We start from the raw sequence: 19,871 nt of genomic DNA, 5'->3' as shown, positions 1-19,871 counted from the left end.
GCCTAGAGTTTTCTATTTAATCTGTGGGATTGGGTTTTCTTATTTCTATTGAGTTCAATTTGTTCATCTAAATTATCTATAATTATGAAACAATTGGGAAGGTCTTCCATTTTTCATATAATTAATTTTTATGTACTAAACACAGAGATTGCTATAATTCTATTTATTCCTCATTTGAGCAAGATTTCCACAACAATGTTCACTATAAAGTTTTAAAAATGTATGGACCCAGTGTTTCCAGAAAACCTCTCTATTGTTTAATAATAATAATAATAATAATAATAATAATATAGGCCTTAAAATCAACAACACTAACCACAAAACCAGAAACTTTTGACAAAAACATCTGAGGTACTTTGGTAGGAACCAAAACCGAATTAAAAAAACAGTCTTGCCTGGCCAAGCAAGTGTTGCATTTGATGGGTCAATTTGTTTTACTGGAAGAAAGAATAATGATAGAAATGTTATCATTTAAAAATAGCTCAGAAAGCACAATAAAGTAACACAACCAAGAATGTTTTCAGAAGCAAAACATATAATAAACTAAAAGCCTTGGTAAAAAGAAAATGTCTTTACCCCATGATTTATGTGTTTCAGCAGGGAGAAACAATCAAGCAAAATTCAAACTGTAAATAAACCCAGAGTTTATGGGCTGCTAACACACCTCAAATATCATTTGATAATAAAAATGATATATATTTCTACTTTTTCAAGTAAGAATTCTATCCAAATTATTTACATTTTCTCTGAAAAACCAAAGCACTTACTTTTTTATCACATTTCATATTATCTGTGTAAAACAGTAAGGGGACTAACATTATTCTCCCCATTTTACAAACAGAGAAATTCTGAAGCAATGGAATATTATATGACTTTTTCTTATAATTAATACAAATAATACATTAAAACAAGATCCTTTGAATTTCAGTAACTAGATAAGTTACATTCCTGTGGCCCATCTGATGAAAGAGAAAGGAATGGGTTTCCATTTTTTCTTCTTTCCATCCTTGACTCCTTCCCTTTCCCTTCCCTTCCCTTTTTTCCTTTCCTTTCCTTATCACCTCTCCCCTTCCTGTGCTTTCCTTTCTACTCTTTCATTCTCCCTTCCTTTCCCTTTTCTTCTGACGCAGCTCTAACAATTTGTGTGAAACAGCATGTGGTATATCATACATGCAGTTATGATCCTATAATTTTCACTTATGAGTTTATTCAACAAATACCTGTTAAGCCAACACTTCATGCCTGCGGGTACACATAGCATGGGTAAGGAAGGTAATATAAAACATAAAGATACCACTGAAAGCACTCTTGTGCATGTGGCTCCATGTGTATATATAGCAGTTGAGTCATGTCCTAAACCTGTGAGGGCCCAGGTGAGGAAGAGAAAGTAGAAGTGAAATCTGAAGGATTAAATAGTAAGGTGGAGGTGGGAATACTAGGGATAGAAAAGTACTGTCGGCATAGGAAGGAGTATATACTAATGTTCTCTATATAGGACAGACCCTGAAATGTCAGCTAAAATTACAAATAACAATTAATAATTGATTCTGTCACTCTCTTGCTTAAATTCCTTCTCTTCCTACAACAGAATAATAACATTCAAACTGTCGACATGTCATACGAAATTTTTATGATCTTATTCTTACCTACTCTTAAAACTTTATTTTCATTTTGTACTCCTGCAAAACCCGAACATTTACAGTTCCCAAACTTGCCATGGTTATTTTACCCTCTATAACTTTCTATGTCTCTTCTCTCAGACTGGAAACCTCCTACTGCAAACTCCCACTCCACAGCCCCACCATGCTACCTTATTTGTCTGATGAATCCTTACTATTGTTCAGCTCACTCAAATATCAATTCCTCTGGACAGCATTCCCAAGCATTTCTTGACTGAGTTATGCACATGTATGAATATTCACACATTAGAACTATTTGATAGTGTCCTCAGGATGGTCTCTTTAAAAAAATGGAATAAAAGAAGAAATAAAATGATTGAGATACAAATAGCAGTTGAGGGTTTGCCCTCTAAAGAACAGTCGGCATTGTAAGAATTAATTATAAATTAAGTGCCAGATTTCCAATCATTTTTATCAGGAATTGTTACATTTAAGATTAGGTCAACCTCAAATAAAAAATTGACAAATAAATATCAACTCAAGCTAACTTTAATGATAGAACCTTTTCGGCCATCTGCTGATAAGAAAATTAGATTTTTTCTTTTTAATTCCTCAATGGAAACCAGCAAGTTAGGTATTTACATAGATACTCATTATTTCAGCATATAGATTCTAATGGAAAATTGAGACTAAATAATTTGGTCACCAGAAATAAAAAAATATGAAAACACGAATATGTTTTGGGAAAGTCAATATGTTTATGCTCATATTTTTATTTTCACATTATCTGACTCCTTGGAGTAGTCAGGGGAAAGTGAAGTAGGAGTAAACAAAGTGAAATAAAGTAAAGTGATACAAATGGTCTTTCTGCTTCACTGTACTACAAAATTAGAAAAAAAAATAAATATGAAGAAAAAGAAACAAGATATATTGAAGGTGTTATATAATTTGTGGAAGAGATGATAAAAATCAAGAATGGGGTGAAAACTCACAAACCAAAAAATAGCACACATTTTCAATTTTAATTTTGTGAAGTTCTACAAAACCCACTTACCTTCCTACTATCCCACCAACCCACTAAGGCATATAAACAGTGATGCAGAGAGGTTTTACTTTTCTTTCTTATCACCACAAATTCACTGGTTTTTGCTTCCAAACTATCCCTGAATGTCAAGAGCATTATGCATCTAATACTTACATATTACAAGCTTCAAAATAAAGAGAGGGGAAGAAAGGTTTATCTATTGACTAACATCTGCATAAATCAGAGGTTGCATTTTTTTCTGTTGAAAATTTATTTATGCTAAAGAGCTGTTCCATCACCTTTCATAACATGCTTTGGGAAAACTAAATTATCCAGTTACACTAGATGAAATAGACTTCCTCAATAAAATATTGCTGTTTTCATTTATTTTTCTAGGGAAACAAAATTGAAAAAAAAAAAAACCAATGCAATTTTATGGATTTGCTCATGGTCTAGAAATATATAGGAATGTAAATTGTATTCCATCAGGATCTGTAGCAACCATTGCATTAGAAAGAAGCATGTCTGCACAATAATAGCAATCTTCCTTTTATTTGATGAAAAGAGAGGGTTCAGGTTTAGGAGACAAAAATATTCTGTCTAATTTCTATGTAAATCCTACTATGGAAAATTAAACAAAAGCTGCACTACTCCCCTAAATGAGAAAAGAGCAAAATTTCTTCACATTCTCTAGATCCTTGTACTAACTCTGATCCTGATTTTCGGTGTGAATAGAAAGAATAATATCATACATAGTGAGGCCACGGATCTTAGCTGACTCCAGATTTTACAAAGTCCCTGCTGTGAGTGTGAATCACCTCAGAAGTGGTGATTTATGTCCTTTTGTAAAGGTTAGTCCTGCAAATCTTTAAGGAAAAAAAAAAAACAGATAAAGGGAAAAAAAAGGTGACTGTAGATCTTTCAGTGAGTGGAAATAGAATTTTCCACAATCTATATACTCTACGGGGGTCCATTCTTCTCACAGTTGGTGGCTGTTCTTCCAGGCTCCGTGCCCCACAGCAACCAGTAACACTAATTGCTTCAAAATCCCTGCCCAGATAAGAGGCATATTTCACTATAGTAGAGCAGTTAGAAGTCAATTTATTTATTTATTTTTTAAATAAACAGTGCTAGAACACATGTAAAAATATCCTGCGACCCTGAGTTAGAAATATTAATATATTATTTTGTAGAGAAGCATATTTTGACAGACTATGCAACTGCTTTGTTTTACATGGAATATTATTTGATTGTTACGATTTTCTATAAAGCATGGCATTTATAGGAAATCAGAATCAAGATCATCAAAGAATACTTGGATGTCTTAATATCAGTAATCAGTAATTCTTTATAATCTGCTCTAAAATAGGCTTGGGATGTTTCTTGCATTTTATATTGTGCTGTACACAACATATGTTTCTGTGAATTTATCTTACATATCTGATTCTGTATTATTTCAGCACTAAAAGAACTTAAAGTTTGGTTCAGGCTATTCATGTTGATGTTTTCCTATACCTTACAGCTGTCTTTTCTTTACTTTGTCTTAAGAGCCAGCACTAATCCAAAATGTACTGCACCTGCTATTAGATACCACAAACTTGGAGATTGATATACACGAAGAAGGGAAGCTCATTAAGCAGCCTCGGTGTATGAGAGTTCAGCAGACAGCACATGGAGAGGTATATCATTGCAGTTCCATTATACTCTACTGTCAATTTCAAGTACACCACTCTTTCAGGCACATATTTTTTCTTCATCTGAATTTGCAACTGGCCAAAATACAGGCAAAGGTTAGTAAGTCTAGACACTGCTTCAAACTTTTGGAAAACATAGATTTCCTGGCTTCAGTACTCTCATTTTAAAACATTCTAGAATCAGAACATCTTTTTAAGCATATCTGTTAAGAAACTTAGAAAATTTCTATTTTCATATTGTTCTTTGTGTAGCACAGAATTAAAATGAGTTAAAAAAAATAAATCCGGTAGAACATACTCATTTCAAGCTTTTATAGTTACTGGTGACACCATCTGATAAGACTCCAGACTTCCTTTATTATTGTCAGTTGCTGCATATTTTATAGGGTAGTGTCTCGACTTGAATGATGGTGGGTTACCTGGTATAAGCTGTTTTACCTCATACATGATTAAATTATATTTCTTCCTGTCTGAACAAAGATTATATTGAAATACAGGAAGGATTCGGCACCAGGGAAATACATGTTAGTATTTGACAAGTGTGGAGCAGTGCAGGAAAATATCAATATGTGATGAGGTCATGATAGAATCTAAGAAAGATAGGAGGAAGTTATCCGAATGTTAAGTGGATAGATGCCTGGCTATCCTTTTGAAATGCCGTTCAAATGGCCCTCATATCATTTAATTTTCAATTGTTAGATTCATTTGGGCAAAACAAGTTGGTATTCAAGAAAATCAAGAAACCTTATTCTTTGCAGTTTGCTGAATCAAAAGATCTAATACCTCAGTAATAGGAGGTCATATGCAAGTCAAGATGTGAAAATATATTCTAATTTATATTTTCTGTTTTATGGTAGATGAGAAAATAATGATTTATTTAATTTAATTTTTTAATAGTTTACTTTAGTAATCTCTACACACAACATGGGGCTCAAACCCATGACCTCAAAACCAAGAGCTGCATGCTTTCTTGGACTGAGTTATCCAGGCACCCCAGAAAACAGTGACAAATTTTAAAATGTGCATAGAAGCAGGGTGTCAGCTAGAGTCACAATAAAAAAGAAATGTTGAAAACACATAAAGAAAAACTATCAGAGACATCTGAGTACAGAAGTGATACAGGTCTTTTCTAGAGGGGACAATACAAAATAATGTGAATCCCTAAGTTGGAAGCTAGACAACAAAATTTCCCTGATCTTGGTATGATTCATGTTCCCTACCTCCGCCTTTTGTGATATGATATCAATTATTAAAAACTTAATGTGTAGTTAACACACGATGTTACATTAGTTTCAAATATAACATAGTGATTAGGCAAGCCTATATTTTATGCTATACTCACCACAAGTAGAGCTACCATCTGTCACCATACAATGCTATTATAACGCCATTGACTATATTGCCTATGCTGTGCCTTCCAACCCCATTATTATTTCCATAACTGGAAGCCTATGCCTCTCATTCCTCTTCACCCACTTTATCCATCACCTACCTTCCCTACCTACTGGCAACACCAGTTTGTTCTGTGTATTTATGGATCTCTTTCTGAAGAAAGGTTTGTGCCTTTTTGACTGCAGAGCAGAGTTTTGGAAACCAGAAAAAAAAAATACGTGGAACTTTTTAAGGTTATTTAATCCAGTCGCCTTCCTTTAGGCTGATGAACTCCCAAGGTAATAAGAAAGAACTCTATAGTTGTTGATTCTATTTTAAAGTACTTTAGAGAGGAAGATTACAGGACATTCCCTCATATACTTTTTCCAGCTGTTATTAGCTTCATAGGATGTTTACGTGAATCCTATGAAGGATCCAGACCTATTCAAAACAGTTCTGCTAAATCTGGCAGTAATATTTCTTTCAGTATACTAATGATAAGAATTTTTTTATTCTCAATACATTTCCCTTAGTACATCCACCACTGAATTACTTCCCATTTTTGTCTCATTCTTGCATTTGTATACATGTTGATAAGTTACTCTTTCTTCTTTTCCTCTGACTTTATGATCACAGAGTATAACCACATTTATAATGCTGGTTGGTAATATTTAAAATTAAACTTACTTTATATTTTTTAATGTTTTACAGTGAAAGAGATACACCCATGTCTGGTTGGGTAAGAGTAGAATCACAGATTTTTAGCATCAAAAGAGATATTAAAGTAATAGATTCCATATTCCTACATTTCTGTTTGGGTAACTTCAATAACAAGGAACTTAATATGTCATGATGCATCCCATACAATTTGCTGGCAGATTTAATCTGCTGTTATATAATATTTATTCTTATATGATGCTGGAATTATATGACTATTTTCTTTGAAAATAATTTTGGGGGTTTTCATTATTTCCTGTTAATTTCATCTTGCTAGAGTTGATCTATCATTCCAATGTGATAAGAAAGACTAGACATTAATATTATCTGGAGTATTTACTATCACTGCTAGCTTTCTGTCATGTTATCTATATCTTTATTCATCCATTCATCAACATACAAAAGCCCCAGTGCTATGAACAGAAATCTGTACACTATTTAACAAATCCTTGGAGAAAATTAGCATAAAAGAAAGATGTCATAATATACGATAATTATAGTATTTCTGTGATGTGAAAGTGCAAATCATCAATGAAAAAACAAATTAAAGCTAGATTGGCCTTTAATCTTTAGTTGATGCTAACCCTAGTGATTGTTTATCCTACTTCTAAGTCCTCATGAAAATCACTTTTTCACATTGTAATGTTCAGTTGGAACAGTAAACAGAAGAAGTGGTCATCTCCAAGTGATTTCATGGATGTTGAATGCTTCCTACTAAATACTTATTATCACAAGGGACTTTGATATCTAAAATAATGCAATCCTAGACCTCTCCTTTGGGAATGGATTCTGTTAGAATATAAGTATTCTTAGAGTTAGCATATTAATTAGCTCATATCAATAGCATACCTTCATATCAAAAAACTTTCAGAGGTTGTCTTGAGCATCATTTTGGTGAAAGAGTAGTAAAGAGATATTTTTTACTCTGATAAATAATTAAGTAATGGCTGGAGAAAAAGAAGAGACCAAAGGGGAGGGCTGGGTGTCAGTATGATATTTCCTCTTTGTTTTCTTCTTTCCTCACTCCATTCCTATAACTTCACTCCTTGATAGACTTGCTAGAACCATCTAACCTGAAACCGTAATTAAGCATCCTATTTCTTTCTCCAGATGAGTGTATTGATGATAGCTCATCACCTGAGGTGTCTCTCTATAGGACACATGCACAAAAAAAATCCTAAGCTTACGTTCCAAGATTCTTTATTCATCACTTCCTCTCCTCTATCAGTGTGGCCCATTTTATTTCATTCACATTAAGTATCTCATTTGGGTGTGGTAGTTAATGTGTCAGCTTGACTGGACTTCAGAATGACCAGATTTTGGGTGTGTCTGTGAGGGTGTTTTGGATGAGATTAACAATTGAATTGGTCGACTGAGTAAAGCAGATTGCTCTCCCTAATGTGGATGGACCTCATCCAATAGGTTGAAGGCCTGAAAAGAACAAAAAGGCTCATCATCCTGTGAGTAACAGGGAACTCCTGATTGATAGTCTTTGAGCTAGAACATTGTTTGTTTTCTTGCCTTCAGATTTGGTTTGAAACATTGGCTGGATCTTGATATTGCCAGTCTTTGGACTGGAACTACACCATCAGCTCTCCTGATTCTCAGGCCTAAGGTAAGCCATTAGGACTTGTACTGGAACTAGACAATCAGTTCTTTTGGGTCTGCAGCTTGTTGACTGCAGATCCTGAGGCTCATCAACCTACATAATCACATAAGTGAATTCTTTATAATAAGTCTATCTCCCTCCCATTCCATACAGGTTCTGTTTCTCCAGATAACCCTGACTAATACATCTTGTAGCTTCTGCCTACACAGGTCTGGAATTAAGCCCCATTTTGATGGGTACCACCATATACTGCCTGCCACCTGTCTCCCTAGAGAGCCAAGGAGAAATATCTCCTTAGATTGCTTATGGGTGTACACTGTCCATGTTTTAACCAACATTGTTCCTAATTTCACATCTTGTGGACCATTCTTTGCCAGATGGAGGCTTCTTCATATTACCATATTTTACAATGTCCTATATCATCCACACCGTTGACCATCTCTAGCATTGCTCTTTCTGCTGTCTATCCAGGTTTCTCTCCTTTACTCATGTATCATATTTTGAGTTCACCATCAATTCACAATGATAAAGCAAGCACAGTTGTGAATGAACACAAGAAGCCTCCTGAAACTTCCCTTTCCCACTGTTAACATTCCACTCATAATTAAAATTGATCTGTGTGACACTGCTAATGTTTTTAAACAATTTACACTAGTGTTGTTTTGTGAATTCACAAGTGCTGAAGGTAGAAATATTAGATGCCAACTAGTCTTTTATTTAAAGAACCAACTATACATCTTCAAATGATGCTTTATGAGAAGAATGGTACTGAATTCAAAATTTAAAAACAAGTTTTAGATCCATCTCTTTAATGACAATGAGACAGGCAGTCAAATCATTTACAGAAATAGCAGTCAGGCCTAAGGTCACCATTTTAGGGGAGGCAATCATCAGTGCTCTCATGCTTATCCACTTCCCCTTAGGAAATGGTTGGTGCAGGTTTGGGGACAAAAGTTTAGTGCTGAAATGAAAAAGGTATGAAGAAATGACCCTTGCATTTGTGGAGATCAAATTTTCAATTAGTGAGGAAAGGGGTAAACAGAAAGGTTTTCCACATTTTCATTCATTAACATTCACATGCACACCTCAATTTCCAAAATAATACTTGTAGAAAATCCTGATATCTTTTAAATGTCAATGAGTTTGAATTATACACAAAACATTGGAATGACTCAGATTTATGTCCATAAAAAATATCTTTGAGTCCCATTGAAGACTGTCTAGTTAACTAATTTGTTTACAGAAGTGCAAGCAAGCTCTGAGAAATGGTTTCCTGCAAAAGATCATAGAGCATCCAAGCTGTTTGCCAGTATAGTGCCACCGCAGCACAACAGACCTTTTTAAAATTTTGTTTTGTTTTCAATAACTATGCCATTTGAGTGAAAGGTTTTTTGATTATTCATATTTATTCATACAAAGCATTTTAACCCCCCCACTTCCCTACTCCTTGAATCCAATTTGCAAGTTTTCATTTTTGCACAATGTAAGTTTTTATTTAATTTCTTCAGGAATTTAAAATACCATAGAAAAATTATCTAAATAATTCATTTTAAACGTACTTTCACCATAGACAACTGAGCTGTTTTTTTTTTTTTTTAATGCATGAATCTTTTTCTCTGAGTATGAAAGTTTGTTACATTAAATAAGGTGGGGACAGCATATTACCCACTACTTCATATTTTTTGTATGTACTAAGATGTAAAGAGGGGTTGTTTTTGTCTGACCTTAGAAATGGAACATTAATGGAAGAAAAAAATCAGAAAGCTGAAATAATTTCAACAGTATCTAATTATAATATATCCCCACCTTGATATACTTTTATACACATAAAAGGAAATGCAATTGCAAAAATTTGAAAGATAAAAGGACACGATTAAAGAAAAAGGGGCCAAATTCTCTATTTTGATTCCAAATAGAATTAGTGGAGATTTTTAAAATAGGCCTCAGATGACCCTTTAAACAAAGATAATACCTAGTTACATATTTTCAATGCAATTTTACATTGTAATCATTTTTAGAGACTGAATTGTATGCCTACTCATATGTTGAGCCAGAAGCAAACTCAACTTATATGCATTCACTGATAACATTGTGAATATTAATTTGGGGCTAGAGAGCTGCATATTATGTCTTTACTACAATTCAAGAATAGAAGTCAGCACTGAGATATTATATTACATTTAGTTAAATTCAAAAGATGCTTTTTAACAAATCTGTCTTTCTTAACTGAAGATCATAAAAATTAAAAATCAAATGTGAGTAACTTGGAGATGTAGTCTAATTTCTTTCCAGTAGGACTAGTATTTACCAACTATTCTTGTGAAGGTTTGGCAATAGAAACAAAAATAAACACATATTTGAAAATTCTCATGTTATAAAAAGCATGAATAGAATACATACTGGGTTTAGAAGGATTGTAAGGAAAAGTTCACCTCCTCTGATACTTTTATCCAATTCTTGGGGTCCTCCCGGATATTCTTTGTAGAAAATAGTGTGGGTGAATAACCCGCAGGTCTGTCGAGGGAGGACCTGAAGAAAAGGGGGAAAAGGACCACACTGTATTACTTAATTAAGAGGTCTCCTGGTGTCTCATGACTTTGGAGTCTGCAAATTTTCAATTCGTATTGGAGTTTCCTTGGTTGCTAAAGCCCAAATCTTACTGTAATCATGACTTGCTGTTGATGTAATTATGTAAATATTAAGGGAGTTGCCAAATCAATGCTATAGGACATATAGGCTAAGCATTATCACAAAATGGTATAAATCTTACCCACCAACTGGGTTACGTTAAAGGACTGGCAAAAAATAAAAGCCTTCTTCAGATTAATTTAATTCAAATATAGAGATTTCCCAAAGTTACATTTTTCATGGTATTAGGATATTATTCTCCTTGCTTCTGAAGTCAATCTTACATGGTAGGTTCTAAGATACAAAACAATCCACTTTCATCTTTTCTAAATTTTATTTTTACTACACTCTGATTTTAAATTTTAATCACAGTAGTAGTCAAACCATATAATGACTGCCTCTGGAATATTCTGTGGTTAATTCTATTATAAATTTGAAGTCTCAACAGAGAAAGTAAATAAGTAATTTTATTCCAAAAGTTGACTTTGAATAATAAACTGCTTATTATCTAATGGAGAAATGCACCCCATTGAACAGAGTAACTATAATTTTTATCTATTCTTTGCTTAATTTCTGTAATAGTTTATATTAAATTCAAAGTAAATGAATCCATGTAATATTGGTTAAAATGAATGTTTTTATTTTAACATTTAAATAAACATTTTAAATAGTTTATATTAAATTCAAAGTAAATGAGTCCATGTAATATTGGTTAAAATGAATGTTTTTATTTAACATTTGAATAGTCAAATGTTCATGTAACTCAGTAAAGGGAAAAATGGTATTTTCACTCTGATTCAAATTATATAAGAGCAATTCTTTCTATACCTCCTGGATTTTTATGAATGTCAATACCACTATTTTCATAATTAATAACTCTATTTAAATCTGAGGCTTTTTAAGGTCTTCTAGTACTGGTTGTGGTTAGGCATGTGTATTAGTATGTTTTGCTTGGTTTTAGCTAGTGACTAGATAGAGAGATAGATTGTTCTAACAGCAATCTGAACAACAGATTAGGAAGATGTAAATATATAAAGTAGGGAGAACAGTTTAAAAACCCTTACTATGATCTAGGCAATGAGAAAATAAGGCACTGGAAGTAGGGATGGACATTTTACAACAGGCTATTTTATTTCGAAGTGAAGATTACCATACATTTTCATTCCAATGAATACTAAAAAATCCCAATGTAAAATTCATTTGATTCTATTGTCATTTATGGCAACCGATACTCCATTCTTGTATCAGATTATTATTATTTTTTCAATATATCTGAAAAAATATATCCACCTCCATTGTTAGAAAATGCAAGGAAAAGAAAGAATAATAAGAAAACAACATCCTAGGATGCTCATAAGTGTCTGAAAGCCAAAATAAACTGAGTAGGTAAGTTTAGTTTTCATATGCTATTTGTTTGATCCTGTCTGTTGATTGTATAGTGATTTGGGAGATATTTTCTTGATCTATGGACCAACACTTTGCCTGGAAAACTCTCAATATGACCACCCAAACAAATAGACAAGGAGAAACTCCCAGAAATTAAGGTTCTCCAGAAAAACTTCAGTTGAGGAAGTGCATGGATGGTTTATTCGAAATTCATTTTCATCGTTTTGAGCTTGTCTTGGATTTGGCGCAACCAAACTTATGCTTGTGAATCAAGCCACTAGCTGAACAACATGTTAATATGTGATCAGTCACCACCATGGTATGCTAGGAACTTACGATATTCATATCAGAGAGGTCAGAAGTTATATCTTGTATTTATTCCACATAATAGATATTAAGAGCCTTTAATACATGAAGCAACATATGCTCACCATGATGTTATTGTGAATGAAGCCCTTTCGGTAACGTGCAGGTTTCAAATGTGGATATTCTTCAGTGCTGGTGACCTGAATACCCCAGACCTTCTTCCAAGCTTCGTACAACTGAATATGAACTGGGTAGACCCCTGAGTGATGTGGTGCCACTGCATAGCCCATGTTGGTAGGTATTCCATGTTCCTAAAAGAAAGAGAGAATATCACATGGAGTGTGGCCAAGTGAATTCAATTAAAATTATTTTCGTAAACATTATTTAGCATACATTGAATTCTATGTGAAGTACAAGAAATATAAAAACTAACATAGAGTTCTTTCAGCAGCTCATAATCTTACAGAATCCTGATGGTATCATAGACATAGTAAATACTTTGGCATGTGGTATGTGGGTGAGATTAATTCTGGATTTTGAATACAGAAAGTTTTGGAGGAAGATAGGAAGAGAACATGGTTTTTCCTCAGATAGAAAAGCAGTGTCACTTGAGCAAGTGCCCAAATATGAGAGATGGAGAGCAACTTCTGTGCGTGTGCATGTGTGTGTATGTGTGGTTTTTTTGTGTGTATGTGTATATGTGTGTGTCACGTTGAAGACAACCAGACAGGTAAGTATAAACTACAAAGTAATGAGCTTTTACCGTTAACTAAGGGATTTGGAATAAATTCCACCTAAATAGTGTAGATAAGGAAGCTATCTGATCATGGAGGGAATGATCTGTCTGCTCTATGTTTTTGGAAGAAAGACCCAGTGTCAATATGTTAAGATGAACTAAAAGGGGGAGGAAATGAATTAAGGTTGTGCATTAGGAAGTTACTGCAATGATGCAGATTAGAGGGAACACAGGTACTCAGACTAGATTGATTATTGGTAGTCCAATTAAAAGCCAGGGGACAAATATTATAGGAGACTTAGTGATGTTTTGGATATAATAGACAAAAGAAAAGCAAAATTAAGGTTCTCCCTTGGTTTTGGTTCATAGCAGCTCACTATACTTATTATGAAACATACACTTTACTATGAGATGCTTGCCTTGGGTAAACAGTCGAATCTAAAAGAAAACAAATACAAATTTAAAACAAGAAAATGGAAAAAAAAATGTTTGCTAATGATATTATATTGCAAGGTACAAGATATAGACTGGTAGTTTTCTTTTTTCTTTTCTTTTTTTTTATATTTTATTTATTTATTCATGAAAGACACACAGAGAGAGGCAGAGACACAGGCAGAGGGAGAACCAGGCTTTCTGCACGGAGTCCAATGTGAAGGACTTGATCACGGGACTCTGGGATCATGTTCTGAGCCAAAGGCAGACATTCAACCACTGAGTCACACAGGTGCCCCTGGATTGGCAATTTTTTAATTTTCCTTTTTTACATTTCTCCCTTAAAATGCTTATATGTTTCATAAGACCCCTTCTAGGACTGAATCTCATCAATGAGGTTATAATGATGTATACAGTATTATATGAAAGTAGATTGAATTAATAAACAAAACACAAAACTGTTGACAATTGCCATTAATATTTTCCATTATATGGCATACAGCGTAGAAAAGAATTCAGTCTTGTATAATAAGCTAATGGTGAATGGATCAAATATCTGCAGTGCCTAAGTCACATGCCACACTCAGCTCAGAAGATGGGCCCTAATTACCTTGCAAGGCTCCATCATTTTTCCTTTCATGGAATAACTCCCATTGTATAGCCAAATTTACCTCTTTTTCACCATGACTTTGTGTTTTCTAACATCTATTACAATAAATGAATCTGTGGAAAGACTGAATTATGAAATCAATGCTATAAAATGAGCGGGAGTCTTTTGCTAGGCACTGGGGAAAATTCATTCCTTGGTGTGTACAGAAGAAAAAGCACAGAAAGCTATTTTTCCCAGGAGCTTATATTTTCAATACAAGGCAAGGTTGGAAACATACAGTAACAACACTACTTGGAAGTTGTCAGAGGGGAAGGCAGCTACTGCTATTTTGACACATCACGGGGAGACATGTACTGGGAAAAGCCTTAGTTCTTTTGGCTTAGTTCTATGTTCCCAGTGAATCATCAAAGCATTTTGAGGATCAGTATCATCAGGTAGTCAAGTGTGGATGCATTGGATATGAGATGCAGATTAATTTATTTATGAAAGAAAAATAGGGTTGAGGGTGTTGAAACCCTTCTATGTGGTAAATAGAACTCATGTGACTGATGTTTACAGAAGTACTCCTGATTTGCAAGAAAGGAGAAATAATTTGTTATATTCTCATTACTCTTTCATGATTCCTATGAAGGTTTTTGTATAGTTTTGTCCCATGATTTGCAAAATAACAGTGTAAGAATCCTAATAATCTATACTAATCACTCTTCTAGTCCTCATTTTCTATCCCTGTATAATATTTTATTCCAAATTTGGGGCCTAGAACATTAGATAAGTATGTAAATGTCCTGGAAACAAAAGGATGAAAAATAAAATCATGGACGAATTGAAATATCAAACAACGGTATTTTCTCAGGAAAAAAAAGACATTTCAATTTTGACAGGTAGTAAAATGAATTGTAGACTTTTATGAAAAACCAGAAGGTAAAAAGCAATCGATTTAGTGAGTAGGAAGGAAGGGGCAGTAAAAGGATTTCATTATATTTATTGATTTCTGGGGGCTCAATGTTATACTGCTCATAAGGTCATCTTATCACACTGACAACCAGAGCTCAATCAAAATAGTAAATCACACTAGATAATTATAAGTTTATACTTTTTCAATCTAAATGATAACACAAAATGAAAAGTAATTCCCTAGAAACTCTTTTTCTGTTATCAAGAGTCTTGCTGGACTAGAAACCTTCATTCTTTACTGTCCAGAGCTTGAAACACCCTTCTCAGAGATTTGGTCAACTAAAAAGTGAACTAAACATTATATCTGTACAGGATTACAATAATTACAAAATTCAAAAGACTTGCTAGTGTGAATAAAGGAAGCATTTGAAACTATAAGAATAAAGTGACAGAATTAATTCAAATATGGCATTTATTATTTATTAAAACAATGTCTTTTATAGTATCTAATATTTCTATGATATTATGGTAAGACACCATAAATATTTACAGTTTAACTTAATTACATTTTCTCAGGTACATTAAGTTCCCAGTTGATTAGGAAATGGCATAATGTGTTAATCTACAGACTATATAAAAAATAGAGCTGCCATTTTTCAAAACTTAGAATAAAATAAAATGCATTTAACATTAAACATCTAATAGTAACTGAAATAGTCTCATTTAATTTTTCTTTGATCATTCCTATTGATCATGTCTGCTTGTAGTTGTTAAGTATTTATGAAGTGTTTTCACATTTATGTCTAATGAGATAATGAGATCCTCATACTTACCATGTGAGGTGGCCCGGATGTTATTATCAAATGTGGAAACTGAGACCCAGGAAAGGCAAATGACTTGCTCATGTTCCTAAATGTCAGAGCCAAAATTATAACCCAGTCTTCTAAATTCATAGATTTTTCGTTTGCTCTTCTACAAAGTTATTACTACTGTAACTCCTGCCCAAGCAGTTAATGATGGAAGCACTTTACAGACAAAGAGAAATGGCTTTAATATATACTTCTGAACTGGAGCTCCTATCCACTTGGAGTGATCTTCACTTGGACAAGGTTATAAAGCAAAATTCTCTATTTCCCAAACTTCTCTGCAGCTATCATTTTTTATGCAAACACCATTCAACCAATTAGAAGTACTCAGGACATATTTCAGAAAGCAGTATGTGGGCAAAAGCTAAAGTGTGGCAGCTCCTGGCCCCTGATGCTGACACTTAAGATCTTAAAAACAGGACGCTCTCCTGAAAGACTATTTGGGTGCCCATTTGCAGGGTGACTGTGAAAGCGAATTGCTGCTACCAGAGCTCCAGCGGCATCTTTGTATGTGGTCGTTCCCCTAGGGAATCAGTTCTGCCTGGCTTTGTGAGTCCCTGGAGAAATATTGCCTAGAATCTGCTCCATCAGCCCTTCGAAAGTTTTCAGAAGTACTTAAATAGCTGAATAAAAACTCCCCTTGCTTAAAATAACTCTCGGTGGCTTCTGCTTTTAGCATGGAAACCTGACTGATACAGGTAGTTTTTGCCCCTTTGTAATAAGCACAAAAGGTTTAAAGGGTTGAGATGAGATGTCAGTGGTTTGAATTCTAGGAAAACAGAGAGAGAATCTGCTAATGCACTGCTCAATATTTCTTCAAGGAAACTCACTGATTGGTTGTGGCAAACGCCTATTTGTCTAATTGGATACTATCAGGTAATAATGTAATATGTAAGACTGTTTAATTTTATGTACTAGTCAACCAGTGGTAATGTACAGAGAAAATAAATATGAGACGAGTTTACTTAAATAACAAATACCACAGATATTTAATACAGACCAACATGTGATTAAACCATATAATGTAGGTAATATAAAGAAGGGAGATAAATTCTATTGAAAGAATATTTCTCCAATGGATTAATCTGGATGATCACAAATGGTTCTGTGCCAACATGCATTGCAATATTCCTTCATAATGATAACCACATACTAATAAGTGGGCAAAGAGATCTGTAGACATCACATGCAAAGGCAGAAAGGCCCAAACGTTGAGCATGAACAGCACCCTGGTTTTGTGTTTTGTGGCCAGTCACTATAGATACTTTTTAGAAGACCTGATACATCATAGAAAGCCAGAGATATAAAGGAGAAAAATGGGCTCATGGACATACAGGCGATCCCCGGATCTCCCACAAATAGTTGGACAGAAACATGAAGAGTGCTTGGAGGTCTTGATACAGGGATGATGAAGAGCCAGACAAATGGTATTTTTCCCCTCATTATGTCCTTCTGTTTGTGTTTCAGGAGATAATGCTTGTGAAACCAGCCCACAATACATTTAGGATAGTTTTATATCCCTAGCACTTAGCAACATGCCTGGTGCATGTTTGGTATTTAATAAATATTTTTTGAAGGAAATGACAAATTTGTAAAATGTTATTAAATAAGTTAATAATAAATATTTAATAAATGAATATAAAATGAAAATAAATATAATGACTGCATAAATTAATATACTTCATTTGCTTCAGTTACAATATAATGCATTAAACAATATCTTGTTGAACTTAAAGTATTGATTTGTACTCCTATATATACAACTCCTAGGGAGCTACACAGGTGCTAAAGAAAATAGATCTCATTATCTATTTTTCCTTTTAATAAGGACTTGGAATCATATTGTCAACTTTGAGAATGACCCCAGGATTATTGATTTTCTGCCGTGTTTTGGGAACTGAAATTGTCTTCTGTTTTCATAAGTGATAAAAGCAATGACTCTGTGACCCTGGAAATTGGCTTGGTCAATCCTGACACTTTTTGGACTGAAGCCTAGTAAATGGTGACAAATCTCTGGAGAGCTCTGTGTTACAAATGGATTTTTCTTTTGAAAAAGAAGTAGCATAGCAATGGTGTTGCTTCTTTAGTGTGAACTTTCCGGTCTTAAGAAGAGCTATTTTGGGCAATTGAAACTCATCCCTTTAATATTCTTGATTCTGCTGAAGGTCTATTTTGTTGCCTAAAGGGAACCATCAGAAAAAACAGTCTTCATTCACATTGTATGAAATGTACTTGATTAGGCATTTGCATTGTTAATTTTTGTGGTTAGAATTCTCACTTTATTGAAAATCAAAATGTTCAATACATTTTGGTTCATCAATTATCTTTTTTCAATGCATATTTATTACATACATAATGTATTAGAAACCATTCTAGGTGCTGAAAATAAATCAACCAACAAAACAGACAAATCTTTGCCACCATGAAGTGTATATATTGTAATGAGATGAGACCAAGATTACACAAATTAAGTAGGTAAGTTGTACAATATAATGAAGATGCTAAGAGCTATGGAAAGAAATAAAGCAGAGAAAAAGGGAGGTTTGAAGCGGTATGGGTTGCAATATTAAATAGATTATTCAGGAGGGCTTCCTAGAGCAAGTAATATTTTGAATCGAGGTCTGAAGTGGTGAGAAATTAAGCCATACAGATAACTGGGGAAAGAAGTGACAGTACATACATTGCTCTGAGTTAAAATCTCCTCGGGGGGATCCCTGGGTGGCGCAGCGCCCGGGATCGAATCCCACGTCGCGCGATCCTGGAGACCCGGGATCGAATCCCACGTCGGGCTCCCGGTGCATGGAGCCTGCTTCTCTCTCTGCCTGTGTCTCTGCCTCTCTCTCTCTCTCTCTCTCTCTCTGTGACTATCATAAATAAATAAAAATTAAAAAAATAAAAAATAAAATATCCTCAGGTATTTTTTAGGAAGAATAAGAATTCAGTTGTTTTGGAGTGGAATTAGCAAAGGAGGAGAATCACAAGAGGTGATGTCAAGAGGCAGGGTTGCTGCAAATAGCCTTACAAGTTATTTACTGAACAATTCCAAGCTATATAATGCAGCATCACTGCACAGAAGGAATAGATGTGGCTCATCTAAGTCCTTCTATGCTACTATAGGGATGTTGGTTTTTTTTTTTTTTTTTTTTTTTTTTTTTTTTTTTTTTAAGGATGTTGGTATTTACCTTGAGTGAGATAAGGAGCTACTAGTAAGTTTCACATTAGATGGATAATAAAATCTAGCCTACCAGAATTACAAAAATTCTGAATGCTGAGAGCTGACTGATAGGGAGTAAGCTAGAAACTAGTAACTAGTTCATTGAAACAATTTACATGAGAGATAATAATAATTTGGATCAGGGTGGCGACAATGTAGCTGGTGAGAAGTGATTTTGTCCTGAATTTTTGTGGAGCCACAGGACTGGAATATTGATTGAATAGAGAACATGAGAGAAATGTTCAACTAGAAAGGTAGAGTTTCCATTAAGTGAGACTGGAAAGTTAAAAATTAAACAGATTTTGAGAAGAAAGATAAGACATATGTTTGACATTGGACAGCCAACTGGGTACGTCAGGTAGAAATTCAAGTAAACAAGTTTAGGATTCAGAGGAGAGAGTTCAGCTGGAGATCTAAATTTGGTGAGTTATCAATACATAAATTTTATTTAAAGTCATTAGACTCATTAAGATCATCAACAGAATGAATGCATAAATAGAGAAGTCTGGGGATAGATCTTTGGGGGCATCTAACATGACAAAGTCAGGGAGAAGAGAGGAAATCCAGGAAATACATGGAGAAAGAGTATTTCAAGTGAGATGGGAGGAATACCAGGAATCCACAACAAAATGAGGGCCAGCTGGAGAAGTGTTTGATAAAAGAGTCTAAATGTCAAATGCTGCTAATAAATGGGAACCTTAGACTTGCCCATTGGTTTTAATATTAGATGTGTACTGGTGAACTGGACAAGAGTTCTGATGGATG

The 19,871-nt window shown here is 34.2% G+C and overlaps 1 protein-coding gene across 1 annotated transcript in view; it reads right to left on the bottom strand.

Moving 5' to 3' along the window:
- Positions 1-19,871, bottom strand: part of NDST4 (N-deacetylase and N-sulfotransferase 4) — a 252,753-nt gene that overhangs the window by 93,474 nt on the left and 139,408 nt on the right. The window contains exons 4-5 of the mRNA XM_038581779.1: positions 12,480-12,665; positions 10,435-10,563 (exon numbers count right to left, since the gene is read on the bottom strand). Of these exons, the coding sequence (XP_038437707.1) occupies positions 10,435-10,563; positions 12,480-12,665 (315 nt within the window). The remainder of the gene's footprint in view (positions 1-10,434; positions 10,564-12,479; positions 12,666-19,871) is intronic.

Source organism: Canis lupus, chromosome 32 (genome assembly GCF_011100685.1).
Source record: "Canis lupus familiaris isolate Mischka breed German Shepherd chromosome 32, alternate assembly UU_Cfam_GSD_1.0, whole genome shotgun sequence".
Classification (NCBI taxonomy): Eukaryota; Metazoa; Chordata; class Mammalia; order Carnivora; family Canidae; genus Canis; species Canis lupus.
This window is presented reverse-complemented; position numbering and strand designations above follow the sequence as displayed.